Raw genomic sequence first — 14,879 nt, 5'->3', positions numbered from 1 at the left:
CCCCCCCCCCCCCCTCCCCCGCCCTAAGTCCCTGGTACAGCGCTCTCGATGCAACATGTCCGCTCGGATGGGTCGCACATTTCCATCGTGTCGATTGTCGATACCTCGCGCTCGTCCTTCCTGGCGGCCGATGTGTCGGCCTTCTCGGGCAACCCCACCAACATCGGTGTCGATTTCTCCGGGCTGGCTGCCGGCTCGACGGCCATCTCGGAAGCGGCTTTGGATTTGGCCGGGCAAATGGGCCAGGCTCAGTCGCTGGCCTCCTCCACGGGGGCCTCCCCCTCGCTTGGAGGGTCGGCCCTGGTGGAAACCATGTCGGCCATCTTCCATGTGCATTTCATCTGCACCTCAACCCTGGAGCTGGTCCGGTCGGTGGAGCTCGACCCGTATCCCCTGTTCATGGCACCGTACATGGGCGACCTCTCCGGGCCGCGATCCATGGAGCTGGGCGCGGCGGCACCGGCGGCCCTGGGTGCCCAGCGCCGGTGGATTTCGGAGTTGGCCTCTGGCCGGTCCCGCGGGCTGGTGGATTTGGCACGCATCCGCGGCCGGCCGATGGCGGCTCTGGCCGTGGCTCCGCACATGGTTCTACTGATCGACCTGACCACGGGCATTCCGATGGAGCATATCCCGCTCAGCTTGATGAAGCGTGCGTCCTGGTCGTCGCCCCCTGCCCCTCCTGCCCTCCCTCTTTCGTTGCCCGACTTCTTCCCTCCCTTTCTGACCCCGGACGTGCATCGTCCTATCCGCTCCCCGCCTTTCCCGTGTCCGGGGTCCTGCTTGCGCATCGGCCCGCAGCACATGATTGCATCACTTGCGTGCGCTTCGTCCCATCGGACCCCACTCGCCTGGTGATTTCCACGTCGGAGACTGGCATTTTCTTCTGGTCCTCCTCGCTCGGAGCTATCTCCTCCAGTGCGGGCGCCGGTGCATTCCCAACTCCGGGCTTCCCCATGTCCCCCGGGCCAGGGGTCAGCTCGGGGGGCTTCCTCATCGGGTCGCCGGCTGGCAGCCCGTCGCTTCTCGGGTCGCCCGCCGGCCCCGGCGCCCCGAGCAATGCGGCCACCGATGAGCGCGAGTATCTCGGCCGCTCGACCGGGCATTTCACCAATCTCATTCGCTTCAAGTGTGCGACTTTCGGTGCGTCATCCGGGCTCTTTCCGTTTGCCCTCCTTTGCGGCCTGCCACCCGCCGCTTGTCGGGTCTCCATGCAAAGATGCCCGGGCTAACGCATGCTCCTCTTGCATTGTGGCAGATTTGTCCCGCGATGGCAGCCACATTGCCCTGGTTGGTCCGCTGCCGTTGTCCTTCTCATCGCAGTGGCACTCCCTCTATGGGTCGGTCATCTCCCAGTCCACCAGCGACAATTCCGGGTTCCTGGCCACCACCCAGGCCGGGGCACACACCCAGGCAGGTGGTCCCTCGGGGGGTGGGTCGGCCGGGGTCGGGCTTATCTTCCCCGGCGGCGCGGCCATGGTCGGGGACATTGACCCGCCCTATGGGTCGGTGGGGCCGACCATGGCCGAAGTGTGGGACTTGCGCAACATGCGGCGCTTGTCTCGCCTGGCGGCCGGGTTCTCTTCGCGCGGTCCCTCGGCCTCCTTCGAGCCGGTTCTCCCGCAGGTCCAATTCCAGCCGGAGCAAATGTCGGACCCCCATGCCACGGTCTTCCCATTGCCGGTGTTGACCCCGGCAGCGGCCGGCCGGCCGCATGCTGCTACGCTAGGCCTGCCGCACGAGCCCGCGGTGTTGGTTGTGAATGCCGCCGGCGATGCCATGGTCTGGCACTATGCGTCGTCCATGCAGCGTGCCGAGCTGCCCGCGCTGGTGGCCGTGTCGAATCTCAGTTCCAATGATTTGTCCAGCTTTGTGGGCCCGGCCGGCGGGGCAGCGCCAGGCTCGGGGGGGGTCCCCCATGCCGGGTCCGCCACGGCCATTGGACGCATGCGTCGGAATGCCACCTCGCCGGCCCCCTCGCTCGGACAGGCGGCTGCTCGCCGGCAGTCCATGCACTTTGCGGCCACCAGCACCGGGGGAGTGTCTCCGGCCCAGTCGTTGAGCTCGCTGGCCATCGGGGCGTCCCCCGGTCCGGGCCACCCGCGCAGCTCTTCCGGCCATTCGGATGTCGGGCCATCCACCAGCTCGCCGGAGCTGCTGATTGTCGGCCATCGGACCTCCCTGTCAAACTCCTCCTCCTCCACCGGACTGTCAGGCCTCCTGGGGACCACGTCTGGGGCCCCGGATGCCGGTGGCGGTCATTCAGCCCCGCCGGGCCCTCTGGCCATTCCCTTCAATTCGGACGACTCGCTGGCCGCCGGGCTGCTGGCTGCCGGCCGGGAGACCCCGCGCGATGTGATCCTCATCGCCCCGCATTCCAACTCCGAGCGCGGCCTCATCCGAACGTTCAAGGTGGACCAAGCCGGGGCCGGGGCTGCCGGTGGCCTGACCGTGGCGTCGCTTGTGGCCCCCGAGTGCCAGTTGAGTCGCGCCTTCGTTGAGCACTCTTGGATCGCGGCTCTCGGGCTCCGGGGCTTCGAGCGTGTGATGTCCGGGTATGTTGTCCCTTGCTTTCTGTCTGCGCCCGGCGTGTGGGATATCACCCGCCATCCTTCCGCATTTCATTCATCCGCCGTCCCTCCTCTGCCGAGGCGCTAATCTGCCCTTCCTCCTTGCCGTTTGCCCTTCCCAACGGGGGCAGGTCTGTTGCCCTGGTGCCCACGACCGGGCACCTGCCTCGCAAGGCCCGGGACCTGTATTCGGCCCTGCTGTCGGAGTACCACACGCATGTGGTTCCGCTGAATGCCGACTTGCCGGCTCTCCGGGGGACCTCGATCGCGGCCAACCTCAGCCCGGCGGTCTTGTGCACCAATGCCAGTGCGGTTTTCCAGCCCATCCGCACAGCCAGCTTCATCGGCGGCGGAGCGGACCCGGTGGCCGTCGGGGCCGGCGGTCCGGGGACCATCGCCGCTCGAACGCACCTTGGGCCGGTCGGGGGCGTGGAGGCGGCCCAGTATGGGGCCCACCCGCACGCCGTCGGGTCCCCCTCGCGACTGCTTCTCTTCCAGAGCTCCACGGCGGGGCGCTTCCGCCAGCCACGCCTGACCGGCGAGTGGGCCCTCCTCTTCCCCGGGTCCACCAGCGACGCGTGCAGCATCAATGCCCTACCGTCGGGCACGGCGCTCATCCTGCCGGCAATGCAGTCGGTCCATCTCCTGGACATGCCGGGCTACTCGCTGGCCATGGCACACCTGACCGACAGTCTGGCCGCGGCTCCGCGCCCCGGGGACAGCCAGTATGGGGACTACTCCAAGCTGGCCGGGGGGGAGACATGCGTCGAGGAGCAGGCCGGTCCTGGCGAGGGGCTCCACCCCTCGTCCGGCCCGATGATCGGGGCCACAGTGCTCACATCGTATGACCACCTGGCCGGCGGGGCGGGCTCCGCTGTCGGTGATGGCAGCGGCGGCATGCAAGGTCCTCAGTACAGCCAGGTGGACTCGCCGCCGCGAGAGCCCTCTTCGCCGCTGGCTGCCGGGGCCGAGACCCCTGGGGCCGAGACCGGCCCCGGTCGGCCGCCGGGCTTCCTGCTCAATTGCGATCCAGACACCCTGGCCGAGACCCAAAGCAATGGGTCCCTGCATTTGCGCACGCAATCCGACGAGTCGACCCCCTCCTGCTCGGTGGCCCAGTCGCTCAGCTCCCTGGCCGGGTCCGGGTCTTTGGCCATCGCGGGCCATGCCTTCTCCTCGGTGGAGGCAAGCCAAGACATGGCCACCCCTTCGCCATCTCCCTCGCCGGCCGGCATCCCGGACCGCAGCCCGGGTACGGTCTTCACCTCGGCTCCCTCCCTTTCGACGGCCGCCGAGTCGGCAGCCAGCGCCACGGCCAGTTCGCCGGACAAGCAGGCTGCCCTGCCTGCCATTTCGACGACGGTGGCCGCGGTGGCGGCGACAGCGACGGTGGCGGGGGCTGAAGCGACGGCCACCGGCTCCCCCATCGGCCGGCGTCTAAGCTGGGCTCCCAGTCGCATGGCCTCGGTGGTGGAGAGCCACCCCGTGTCGCCGACCTCCCCGGGGGCGGGGGTCACTCCGGCGGCGCATCCAATGGTCAATGACCTGGCCACGGTGGCCACATCCGCCGCATCGGGAACACTATTCAGCGAGCAGTTGCTGAACCTCATGGCAGTGCGGCTCTCGATTGCCATCCTCACTGGCGAGGAGGATCTCATCGCGCCACTGGTATCGGCCACGCGTCGGCCCCTGTCCGATGGGTCAACTCTCTGCAGTCCGTTGCTGAACTTGGCCTCGCCGCTGGACGGCTGGACGTGCGTTTTCCGTGCTCTGCTCTCCTTGTGACTGAGCGTGGCCCCTCGCTTAGTTCCCTCCCAGAACGCTCGCACTCACAGCATCCCCCCGCTTTCCCCCCCCCCCTCTGCTCCCCCTCTCCACGTACTTTGGCATCCCGCTCTCGTGCTTTCCCAGTCCCCTCTGCCTCGCGGCCCGCCTGGGCAAGTCCTCTGTTGTGCGGATCCTCATTGAGCTCGGGGCTGACGTCAACTTCGCCGCCGGCCAGGTGTCCGCCCAGTCAACTGGACACCGGCAGGCGGCCCCTGCGGCCCCGGTTCTGGCTGCGCTCCTCGCCCTGGAGGACGGGACCTCCTCTGCGCGGTCCTCTCGGCCGGATGTGCTCGGCCCGGAGATCTTCCGGCCAATCCACACGGCCGCCATGTCCGGCGACCCTGTGACCACGCGGCGTGCGTTCCTTTCTCTTCCGTCCCTTCCCCCCCCCCACCCCCACCCCCCGCCCTGCCTGCCCCTCCTGTTGGATTGGGCCACCTATTCCACGCCATCGGAAAAGGACTAATCCCGCTCCTTCCCTCCTCCTGTTGGCCGTCTCGACACAGTCCTCCTGGATGCCGGCGCTGATCCCAACCTCCCGCTGGCCAGCCAGCGCCACTACCTTTCCAGCATCCGCGCCCTGAACTTGGCTGTCGACCGGCGCAAGGTCGATGTCATCAAGGCCCTGGTCAAACATCCCCAACGCCCGGCCGATGTCAACTGGGTGGACCCCGGCTCCGGCCGGACCATCCTGGACCAGACCATGATCCTGGTTGAGCAGCTGGCAACGGTGGCCGTGGCCGCTCGCGGGCAGTCCAGCTCGCCGCTTCTCATGCACGGCCCGGGCTCTGGCCTGATGACCCTGTCCCCGGTGCTGCTGACCGGCGATGCGGATCCCGCCGCGTCGGTCGACCTGCGCGAGGTGGTTGACGCCCTGCGCATGGGCGGAGCCCGTCGGGCCGACCGCCTGGCTCTCCAGGCCGACGGACCGTGAGCATGTCCCGCATGTGTTTGTCAATGCGTGTGTGTGTGTGTCGCGTGGTGCTCTGATTTCCCCAATCACCCTTTTCTAGCCCTTGTTTTTCTCCAGCCCAGTCAGCCTTTCGTCCTTTTTTGTGTGTGTGTGTGTGTGTGTGTGTGCGTGCGTGCGTGCGTGTCCTCCTTCTGCCTTCTGCGAGGACTCGCCCCCTCCCTCCCCCCCTTGAATACAAATACTTGTGCTTAAGTTGTATACTGTCTGCCAGGGCGCGGACGAGTGTGTGCTCGTACTCCAGAGTGCCCAGCTGCCACCGCCCCGAGGCATGGTACATGTTCGTTGGCATCTGGACATCCTCAGACGATGGTTTTTACGGCCGCCATCCGGGGCCTTTGGGGGCCAGCTGGAAGACCACACACACACACGCACACACACAGACACCCCCTCCCTCTCGTCATCTCCCCGCTTTCGCCTTTTTTTTTTCTCCTCGCCTGTCCTTCTGCCGCAGCCCCACTCCCTCTGGCCAGCTCCCCCTTTCCACTGGTCCCCGAAGTACGCCACGCGTGGTGAGGCATGAACCATCCGGCCTTCGCGCCGACGCTGCCGCCGGCCCCGGCCCCGGCCCGCCCTGGGGCGCCTGCCCCGGCCGTGCCTTGCTCCACGGCACCGGCCGCCTCGCGTGAGGAAGTTTGCCAGCTGATCGCCCAGTGCGTTTTTGGCCCTTCGCACTTTCTTCCCTCTTGCCCTGGACCTGCCTGCTGTCCTGCCGGTGGGACGACTGCTGACCAAAACATCCAGGCAACTGATGTTCTACAACCTGCCGGAGGTGGCAGCCGCCGTGGCCGATGCGGCCAGCCTCCCCACCGGGCCGGCCCTACGCGGGACCAATGCCCTGGCACAGAGCCTGGACGACCGATCGGCCGCCCTCCAAGCGCTGCGCTATCATTCGCGCGAGGCGCGAGCCGTCCCGCCGGGCACTCGGCCCGGCGGTGCCACCCGTGCGGAGCAGCTGTTCGCCCCGGCAATCGATGCGGCCACCCTGGCCGCCCTCGATGCCCCGGGCCCGGGGATTGGCTCGATGCCGCTCGGGATTGGGCCTCTGCTGGGGCCGGATGCTCGGGGCCTCGGGCCCGGCCGGGCCATGTCCCAAGTGGCGCACCTTGCCCAGCAGTCGCCGGCGGCTCGCGATGATTCGCACCTGCCCGTGCGCAGCCTGTCCTTCAGCCAGGATGGGCGCCTTTTGTGCTCGACGCACACGGCTCCGGCCGGGGCCGGCGGCACCGGCATCGCGGCCGGGGCCGGCGGTCGCGGCGGCGGCGGCGGCGGCACCAATGCCGGCAATGCCGCCCCGACCGGCGTCATCCGGATATGGGACGTGGATCGCTGCGTGGCACAGGGCCACGCGGATGCCGCGCTGTTGGAATTGCCCCTGGGAACGTCATCCTCCGGGGCCTCTGGCCGTGTGGTCACCTGCTGGCATCCTCGTCGGCCGCAGGTGTTCGCCGGCATGGCTGACGGGCGCATCCGCATGTTTGACCTGCATGCGTCGCAAAAGGCCCTGGCGGCCGGGCAGGCCGGCCCCGGAGGCAGGCATGGCGGCGGCGGTGGTGGCGGCCGACTGAATAGCGCCTGGCGCGATGGCCGCGATCCGCAGCCCGTGCACTGCCTGGCCGCGCATCCCTCCGGGGACTATCTCTTCGTGGGTGGCGGCTATCTCGGGGGCATTGGACCGGCGGCCACTTCCTCCGACTCGGAGGAGGCCGGCGTCGGGGTCCCCGGCAGCGGCACCGAGGCGTCGGTCGTTTCCAGCGCCGCCGCCGTGCGCATGTACGACTCAGCCAGCTTGACTTGCTACCTGGCCCCGGCGGAGCGTGTGGCCGCCGAGGATGCCGAAAATGGAGCCGGTGCCGGCTGCGTCCGGGCGGTACGTGATGTGGCGGCTGCCCTCGGCATCGCCCCAAACGAAGGCAGATCCCACTGTTCCTTTTGGTGCTTGCACCTCCTTCCCCCCCCTCCCCCCCCCCCCCCCCCTCTGGGGCCCCCACTGACACTATCCTGCCTGGGTTTCTTCCTCACTGGGGTGGGGGAAAAAATCAGCTCGCCTGTGACCAGTCGGGCTACCTGTATGCCGTGGGCACGGATCGCGGCCAGGTTCGCGTGGTGGATGTCCCCTCCGGCCGGCTGGTCAGCAATCTGGGCGCCGTGAGTCTCGGCGGCGAGGTGGTTTCCCTGCAATTCTCGGCCTCCGGGCGGATGCTGCTCGTACGCACGCGCTCCGATGAGGCGGGCGTGGTGCTGGTGGATTTGCTCAGTGGCCGGGTGGTGCAGAAATACCTCGGTGTGCGGACCACCCCGGGGCATGTGAAGTTCCCCTCGGTCCATGGCGACATCAGCGCGGCCTGCCTATCGCCGGACGAGACAGCGGTCGGCGCCTTGTGTGCCAACTCCGGCGTCCTTTCGGTGTGGGACACACGCACGGCCGAACCGCGGTCCTATTGCACTCTTGGTCCGTGGCCCTGCATTTTCGGGGCAGGGCGTGGCACGCGGATGCCGTGCATCCCCCCGGGGAGTGGCTGGGTCGGGCTCTCTTTCTTTTCTGCCCATCAAACTGACCATCCCCTCCGTGTCCAGATGCCGATGGCATCCCGACGGTCTTGGCCGCGGCGCCGGCCGGATCGATCACCGCACAGCCCCTGGGTCCCGGGGTGGGCGAAGCCGATGACGGCCCCCGGGTGCCGGACCTGGGTGGGCTTTTCGCCACTGGCGGGTACGCTTTTGCATGGCCTGCCTCCTCCCCGGCCCCATCCTCGATGCCCATGTCTCCGGTCAGTTGGTCTAACATGCTTGCGCCCTCCGCCGGCGATCCCGACGTCAGGCCTGACTCCTCCGTTCGACTGTGGGCGCCGCACCTCCCTTGACGCAGGGGGGGGGGGGGGCCCCGCCGGCCATCTGTGCGGCCAGGGCCAAGGGGTGGACCAAGGCGCCGAAGGGCATCGATCCGCTGGCCCTGTGTCGGCCGGTTCCTTCCCTCTTTTGCACACGAAGCGCTCGCGCGACTTGAGGCACCTAGACAAATGGAGAGAGAAAAAGCACAGAGACATGCGCACAAGCAGCCAAGTAAAGGGGGGTTTTTTTGGTACATTCGGGGGGAGAGGCGAGGAGGGCGGGCGGCCCGAGGGCCGAGGGAGGGCGCGAGCAGGACACGGGGGGCCCAACTGTGAAGAGCGAGGTGGGGAGGAGGAAGATCGTGGCAGTGGCCCCGTGCGAGCAAACGTGCGCGCGCGCGCGCACACACACACACACACACTTACACACACTCACTCACGCACATGTATAGACTTACTTGTAGAAGTCGAACTCGCTGTCAGTGCGCTTCACGTGGGTGGCGTATGCCCGCTCGAAGTCGCTGGTCAGCACGACGTAGCGGTTGCGCCGGACCGCCTGGAGGCCGGCCTCCTGGCAGATGGCCGCAATGTCGGCGTTGGACAGCTTGTCCGGCCGAGAAACAACTGGAGAGAGGGCCGGCGGGATGAAAAGACAGGAGAGAGGGAGAGGGAGAGGGACAGAGGAAGACACAAGGCGGGAGGGGAAAGCTGCTGTCAGAGGCGAGTCAAGGAGTGGGAAGGGAAGAAAGAACGGCACAAGGGCGCAGCACACTGCCAACATACATGACTCCAGGTCGACATCGTCGGCGACATTCATCTTGGAGGTGACGGCCGCGAAGACGAGGCGCTTCTGCCGGCGATCCGGGGCAGGGAACTCGATCTTCCGGTCCAGGCGGCCTGGGCGCAGAAGGGCCGGGTCCAGAGTGTCCGCGCGGTTGGTGGCCATGATGACCTTGACATTGACCGACTGGTCGAAGCCATCCATCTGCGTGAGCAGCTCAATGAGAATGCGCTGGACCTCGCGATCGGCGCCGGTCTGCGCATCGAAGCGCTTGGTGGCGATGGCATCCACCTCGTCGATGAAAATGATGGACGGGGCATTCTCCCGGGCCAGGCGGAAGACGTCGCGCACCATGCGCGGCCCCTCACCGAGGTACTTCTGCACGAACTCCGAGCCCACGACCCGGATGAAGGCCGCGGTGGTGTGGTGCGCCACGGCCTTGACGAGCATGGTTTTTCCGGTACCCGGCGGCCCGTACAGGAGGACACCCCGCGGCGGGTCAATACCGATTTGCTGGTAAAGCTCGAAGTGCGTGAGCGGCAGCTCCACCGCCTCGCGAATCTCCTGCTTCTGGATGTCAAGGCCACCGATGTCCGAGTAGGTGACGTCTGGCCGCTCGGTGGATTGGAGCAGGGCAATGGAGCTGTCGGCCTGTGGCAGCGGCGAAAGCGAAGCCCCAGGAGGGGGAGGGGGGGGGGGAGGAGAGATATTGGATGTGAGCAAGGCCGGCCAGGCGCAGGGGCGAAGGCGAGGTGGCAGATGTACGCACCTCCGGCGGGAGGACCTCCACCAGGGCATTGGAGTGGCGATGAAGGGCGACACTGGACGAGGGCTTGAGCAGCTCGCTGGAGACCGCAGAGAAGGACAAGCGGGTCAGAAAGGGGGCCCGGCAGGAAGTGAGAAGGAGGGGGCAGACAAAAAAGAAGAAGGCGGACAAGCAGCCGGGCATGGACTCGTACCGATCGATGGTGCTGAGAATGCGAACATAGTAGTTACTGCCGGTGGTCGAGCCGACAATGCAGTAGTTGCTGTCGATGGCCTCCAGGAACTGGCCAATGATCAGCGGGACGGCGCAAATGCGCGCGACCTCCGACTGCGCGCGGATCAGCTCGCGCTTCAGGTGACGCTGCTCGTCCTTGACATAGGACTCCTGCACCTCGAGGATCTCCAGCTGACGCTGGAGGTTGAGCATCGTGGTGTAGAGGTCCTACAAGGCCATGCCCCGGGGGGGGGGAGGGGGGGGGGAACCAAGGTCAGAGACGAGCCGGAGAGGCAAGGCCACGGGAAAGGGGCAGCGGAGCAGGCGGGCAAAGGGCCGACATGCATGGGCATACCTGGTGATTGGAAGACATGGCCGCCCCAGTCGGCAGCGACTTGGGGACCGGGGCCGGGGTGTCCACTTGCATTCCGGCGGACATGTTTTGGACTGCGGCTGACGGAGGAAGGAGACTCGGTCAGTGGGGGCAGAGGGGAAAAGAGAGGGGGGGGGGGGACCCGCGGCAAGGAGGGAAGGCAAAGTAGGGTGCGAGGGGTGGGGGTGGGGACGAACAAGTGCGGTGACTGGGTGAGAGGCTCGAGTTTGGGGAGGAGGCGGTGGGAAGGGGAGATGGGAAAAGAGGTAGGGGAGACGGGGAAGGGGGGGGGGGGAGAGGGGTGGCCAAATCTCTCTGAGAACCGCCCTGCCAGGATGACATCACTTCAAAGGATGGCGCCTGGCTGGGTCGCCTCCGCCCGAAGGCCCCGCGGCTCCGATCCCAGGCGTGCGGACCTCTGCCGGCGACGGCCCGAGCTGTTGACGGTCGACACCAAACCCGGAAAGGTCTCGAAGGAACGCCGGAACGCAGCAGTCCTAGCTGCTTGCCAGAGCATCGGATCGACTTGGACCGGCCTCCGGGCAAGGGGCCCAGGAGCTGGGAGAGCCACCAGAGAGGCAGGTTAACAGATGGCATCCCTGGTCTTCCGCATCCTGCGTTGCGTCTTCCCCCCTGATGCCCGCTTCCACAGCTGCCGGCGGGCGGGGACGGCTGCCAAAGGGCGGCAAATTCCGGCTGGTCTCTAGTGTCTGCGCACACAGGGGTGTGTCTCGGCCCCCCCCCGCCCCCCGGCCCTGATATCCGGGTGTTTCCGGGCAAGGTGTCCGACCGCAAACTGGGGCGGTTGGAGCCTGCACAGGACCTGCCCCGCCACCCGAGAAGAGAACGGGGGGGGGGCCGGAGGAGCGGGCGGGGCCGCACACACCTCGGGCATCGAAAGCTTCGGTGACAGTCGCGCAAGCGTCTGACAATCGCGTGATCATGACATATCGTTGGCATTGGCAGTTGGCCCTTGCGTTGGCTCGCCGCCGAGGGCCGGGGCCGGCGGCGGGGGCCCGGGGGGAAAGCAGCAACGGCAGCCGATTCAAATGGCCGATTGGCACACCTGGCCCCGGGCACCCGGCGCGCGGCCATGCTTCACCTCCCCTCCCTCCCTCCCCCCTCTTCCCTTTTGTCGCCTGTGCCTCCCGTCCCGCTCCTCCTGCCCGCTCTCCATCCGTGCATCCCCTTGCCCTTTTCCTCTCTCTCTCTCTGCTCCCTTCCCGGGCACTCTCACACCAGAAACCATGGATCGGCGTTCTGTTCATGTCGGTACGCCTCGGCCGCCGAGCCCCATTGGCCCACGATGCGGGCGAAGCCTGGCCCCTCTCCTCCGCCCCTGTGCAAGTCCTGGCTGACTCTCCTCGCACGGTGCCCCCTCTCTCCGCACGCTCCTCCCCGGCTTCATCTCCCCGGAATAACGGCAGCCGGGCTTGCGGATAATGTCACCCGCGAGACCCTGATGGGGGCGTTCATTCCCTTCGGTGACATTGTCTCCATCAACATGCCGACCCAGCGGTCCTGTACGTGTCCTGCGCGTGTCGCCCTTCCCTCGTCGCAGGCCCGCCTGCGGCTGTACACAGCCACACATGACCCCTCCCCCCTCCCGCTCCTTTGTCTCCTAACACCCGTGTGTCCTTTTGCCGCCGCCCCCTCCCCTCCCCCCCCCCCTCAGCCGATCGGCACCGTGGCTTTGCCATGGTAGAGTTTGAGGAGGCTGAGGATGCCATCGCGGCTGTGGATAACATGGACCAGGCGGAGCTCTTCGGTCGAACCATCAAGTGCCAGCTGTCTCGCACTGGTGCCCAGATTGATACCCGCACGGACAACAATGTCGCCTGTATGTGCCTATGGTGCAGGGGCGGGGGGTTCGCCCCTTTGCCCCAGTCTTTGCCTCTTGCGAGTGTGTGCAATTGAATATGTGTGTGTGTGTGACTAACTCCCGGTGCACTTGCGGTGCATTTCCTCTTCCCCAGTCTGGGCACAGGACAAGTGGCTGGAGAAGTACGGCCACGCGTCGCTGGAGAAGGATCCGGAGTTTGTGTCGTCCGCCACGCGGGCCGGCCAGCGCGCGCTGGATGAGGAGTCGCGCCGCGACGCCGACAGTGCGGCTGCCATCGCCGGTGCCGCCGCCGCTGGTGGTGCTACTGCCGCCGCGCCGGCTCCCAAGATCCACATTACCGAGAACCCGCGCGCCTTCTTCGACATTGCCATCAGCGGCGAGCCAGCCGGGCGGATTGAATTTGTGGTGCGCGCTAGATTGCCCTCCTTTTTTTCCTTCCTGTGTCTGTGTCTGTGTGTGTGTGTGTGTGTGTGTATCTGTGCATATCTACCATCGTCCCGGGGACTTATCTTCATGCTCCCTGCTCGCCATCATGCCATCAGTTGCGCGCGGACATCTGCCCCAAGACTTGCGGTACGAGAGGCCCCCCTCGCCACATATGAGCGCCTCCCCCTTCCCAGGGCTAACACCTGCCACACGCGCATACCACTGCAGAGAACTTCCTTGCTCTGTGTGAGCACTCCAAGGGCTATGGCTACCGCGGGTCGACCTTCCACCGGCTCATTCCGAACTTCACGCTCCAGGGCGGTGACTTCACAAACCACAATGGCACAGGTGGGCACTCGATCTTTGGCGAGGCCTTCGATGATGAGAACTTCATCCTCAAGCACACTGGTATCGGTGCGAGTTTGATGCTCTTTCCCTCTTTCCTCCACCCTTGCCTGCCTACTCTGAAGGCTTGACACCCTCCCCACACTCACATGCAGCTACACACACACACACACAGGCTGCCTCTCAATGGCCAACTCGGGCCCGAATACCAACGGCTCGCAGTTTTTCATCACCACCGCCAAGGCTGATTGGCTGGACGGGCGGCATGTTGTCTTTGGCCATGTCACCGCCGGCCTGGACCTGGTCCGGCGAGTGGAGGCCTGTGGCACGGCGTCAGGTCGGCCCACCAAGCGGGTGACCATCGTCAATTCCGGCCGCCTGTGAGAGGAACACCCAACAGGGGCTGCCTCCCGCGCACTGTCAGGCTCCTTCGCTTCCCTTGTGCCACTCCACCCGATCGCCCGGTGTCCCTCCTGACCCCGCCGCTGCCCTGCCCTTCGGGTAGGCGGGGAGAAGAAAAAAAAAGCAAACCCAAATACAATCCATCCCAAAGAAGAAAACGAACGCGAGATGCCCCCTTTGGGCTCACGGGTGCCCACTGGCTCCCCTCCTCGCTCCCTCCTCGAGCGAATGTGCGCAGACTCTCCCCGTTTGACGCGGAGGGAAGGGGAAAAGAAAGAACAGGGCACTAGTCCCACCACACCACATGCCACACGCCCAAAACCCAACACCGACAGCCTCTTCCCTTTCGATGGGGAGATAAGAGATCCGATTTATTGAAATATGGCTAGCACATCAAAAGGGCGATACATTCACACGCGCGAAAGGTGAGGGGGGGGCGGGGGGGAGAAGGGAGGGGCGGATGCCGCGCGGCTGGAAAGCGCGACGGCCGCCCCACACACATGCCTCCACCTCCGCAATACACACATGGCGAGGAAGAAGCAGAGAGAGCGGGAGCGTGCCGAAGAAGGGAGGAAGAAGGGGGCACACATCCCCCCCAGAAGGGGAGAGGGAGGAGGAGGAGGAGGAGGGGCAGGCGCACATGCACCCGGGGCACACTCTGTCCCCGAGCGCACACACGCACGCGCAACAACAAGAAAAGGCCAGAGGGAGGGGAGGGGGGAAGGGAGGGGGCTGGGCCGAGGGGGAGAGAGAGAGGGGGGGGGGGGAGAAATGACGTCCTCCGCCACTCGCCTGCTCACACACACACACACGCGCGCACACAGCCGGCCACATGTGCGCCCTTACTTGTCGTAGCGCTGGCGACGCATGCTGGACAGAGCGCGGCGGGCCTCCTCGAGCTCCTGCTCCATGCGAAGCATCTTCATCTGGAGCTCGATCTCAGCCTTGCGAGAGCCAATGCCGGAGGCCATGAGCTCGCTGACCTCGTCGGCCGGGTTGGTGTCGAGAGCGGCATTCTGCTCGGCGGCCTCGATGAGGGCACGGGTGGCCTTGGAGACCTGGGCACCGGCACCACGCAGGCGTACACGACGCTCTTCCGATCTGAAGCATCTTCATCTGGAGCTCGATCTCAGCCTTGCGAGAGCCAATGCCGGAGGCCATGAGCTCGCTGACCTCGTCGGCCGGGTTGGTGTCGAGAGCGGCATTCTGCTCGGCGGCCTCGATGAGGGCACGGGTGGCCTTGGAGACCTGGGCACCGGCACCACGCAGGCGGTTCTGCGACTCGTGGCTGGTGATGCTGGACTTGACGGTGGCCGCACTGAGCAGCTGCTGGGTCGAGCCGGACACCGCGCGCGAGGTGGCAATAATCCGAGCACGGTCGGCCTTGCCCTGGACCATGTCGTTGGCGGCCTCGCACAGCTCGCCGGTGGCCGAGGCCACGGCCTTGGCAGCCGAGACCAGACCATCGGACCAGGTGCCGTCGCTGTGGTACGGGGTACCAGCACGGACGGAAGTCTGGCGATCGTTGGCCACGA

The 14,879-nt window shown here is 66.5% G+C and overlaps 5 protein-coding genes across 6 annotated transcripts in view; 3 read left to right on the top strand and 2 right to left on the bottom strand.

Annotated features, from left to right (window-relative positions):
• The window catches only part of H696_03399 (hypothetical protein), a gene marked incomplete at its 5' end in the record, with an annotated part of 11,370 nt that extends 5,901 nt beyond the window's left edge, over positions 1 to 5,469 (top strand). The window contains 6 exons of the mRNA XM_009497265.1: positions 29 to 649; positions 799 to 1,140; positions 1,256 to 2,552; positions 2,699 to 4,321; positions 4,479 to 4,750; positions 4,901 to 5,469. Of these exons, the coding sequence (XP_009495540.1) occupies positions 29 to 649; positions 799 to 1,140; positions 1,256 to 2,552; positions 2,699 to 4,321; positions 4,479 to 4,750; positions 4,901 to 5,328 (4,583 nt within the window). The 3' untranslated portion in view covers positions 5,329 to 5,469. The remainder of the gene's footprint in view (positions 1 to 28; positions 650 to 798; positions 1,141 to 1,255; positions 2,553 to 2,698; positions 4,322 to 4,478; positions 4,751 to 4,900) is intronic.
• Positions 5,470 to 5,732: 263 nt separating this feature from the next.
• Positions 5,733 to 8,257, top strand: H696_03398. 2 transcript variants are annotated; one of them, XM_009497263.1, is made up of 5 exons: positions 5,733 to 6,017; positions 6,109 to 7,234; positions 7,408 to 7,816; positions 7,942 to 8,077; positions 8,186 to 8,257. In XM_009497263.1, the coding sequence occupies exons 1-5, from the start codon at positions 5,884 to 5,886 to the stop codon at positions 8,226 to 8,228; spliced, it is 1,848 nt and encodes a 615-aa protein (XP_009495538.1). In that variant the 5' UTR covers positions 5,733 to 5,883; the 3' UTR covers positions 8,229 to 8,257. The 2 variants fall into 2 exon arrangements, with proteins under 2 accessions (XP_009495538.1, XP_009495539.1); XM_009497264.1 differs by lacking the exon at positions 5,733 to 6,017 and having other exon boundaries at positions 6,018 to 7,234.
• Positions 8,258 to 8,594: 337 nt separating this feature from the next.
• On the bottom strand, positions 8,595 to 10,619 carry H696_03397 (26S protease regulatory subunit 6B). The gene is made up of 6 exons (XM_009497262.1): positions 10,526 to 10,619; positions 10,311 to 10,408; positions 9,936 to 10,183; positions 9,746 to 9,821; positions 8,979 to 9,627; positions 8,595 to 8,819 (listed from the first exon to the last, which is right to left on the bottom strand). Exons 2-6 carry the CDS (start codon positions 10,392 to 10,394, stop codon positions 8,650 to 8,652), a joined length of 1,227 nt encoding a protein of 408 aa, XP_009495537.1. The 5' UTR covers positions 10,395 to 10,408; positions 10,526 to 10,619; the 3' UTR covers positions 8,595 to 8,649.
• An 807-nt stretch (positions 10,620 to 11,426) lies between these two features.
• H696_03396 (hypothetical protein) lies at positions 11,427 to 13,506 on the top strand. Its single transcript, XM_009497261.1, has 7 exons — positions 11,427 to 11,600; positions 11,756 to 11,851; positions 12,004 to 12,168; positions 12,305 to 12,576; positions 12,714 to 12,744; positions 12,826 to 13,011; positions 13,118 to 13,506. Exons 1-7 carry the CDS (start codon positions 11,576 to 11,578, stop codon positions 13,324 to 13,326), a joined length of 984 nt encoding a protein of 327 aa, XP_009495536.1. The 5' UTR covers positions 11,427 to 11,575; the 3' UTR covers positions 13,327 to 13,506.
• A 201-nt stretch (positions 13,507 to 13,707) lies between these two features.
• H696_03395 (hypothetical protein) overlaps positions 13,708 to 14,879 on the bottom strand; it is a 9,169-nt gene continuing 7,997 nt past the window's right edge. The window contains exons 5-6 of the mRNA XM_009497260.1: positions 14,518 to 14,787; positions 13,708 to 14,327 (exon numbers count right to left, since the gene is read on the bottom strand). Of these exons, the coding sequence (XP_009495535.1) occupies positions 14,187 to 14,327; positions 14,518 to 14,787 (411 nt within the window). The 3' untranslated portion in view covers positions 13,708 to 14,186. The remainder of the gene's footprint in view (positions 14,328 to 14,517; positions 14,788 to 14,879) is intronic.

Source organism: Fonticula alba, assembly GCF_000388065.1.
Source record: "Fonticula alba strain ATCC 38817 unplaced genomic scaffold supercont2.5, whole genome shotgun sequence".
Lineage (NCBI taxonomy): Eukaryota > Rotosphaerida > Fonticulaceae > Fonticula > Fonticula alba.
The sequence above is the reverse complement of the archived record's forward strand: the minus strand, read 5'-3'. Positions and strand labels throughout refer to the sequence as shown.

Coding starts and splice junctions, on each gene's coding strand:
- H696_03396 (XM_009497261.1), top strand. CDS start 11,576: ATGGATCGGCGTTCTGTTCATGTCG. Junction 11,852..12,003: donor CATGCCGACCCAGCGGTCCT/GTACGTGTCCTG, acceptor CCCCCCCCTCAG/CCGATCGGCACCGTGGCTTT. Junction 12,577..12,713: donor CCGGGCGGATTGAATTTGTG/GTGCGCGCTAGA, acceptor TCATGCCATCAG/TTGCGCGCGGACATCTGCCC.
- H696_03398 (XM_009497263.1), top strand. CDS start 5,884: ATGAACCATCCGGCCTTCGCGCCGACGCTGCCGCCGGCCCCGGCCCCG. Junction 6,018..6,108: donor GTTTGCCAGCTGATCGCCCA/GTGCGTTTTTGG, acceptor CAAAACATCCAG/GCAACTGATGTTCTACAACC. Junction 7,817..7,941: donor GCGGTCCTATTGCACTCTTG/GTCCGTGGCCCT, acceptor CTCCGTGTCCAG/ATGCCGATGGCATCCCGACG.
- H696_03397 (XM_009497262.1), bottom strand. CDS start 10,394: ATGTCCGCCGGAATGCAAGTGGACACCCCGGCCCCGGTCCCCAAGTCG. Junction 9,822..9,935: donor ATTCTCAGCACCATCGATCG/GTACGAGTCCAT, acceptor TGCGGTCTCCAG/CGAGCTGCTCAAGCCCTCGT. Junction 8,820..8,978: donor CGATGTCGACCTGGAGTCAT/GTATGTTGGCAG, acceptor CCCTCTCTCCAG/TTGTTTCTCGGCCGGACAAG.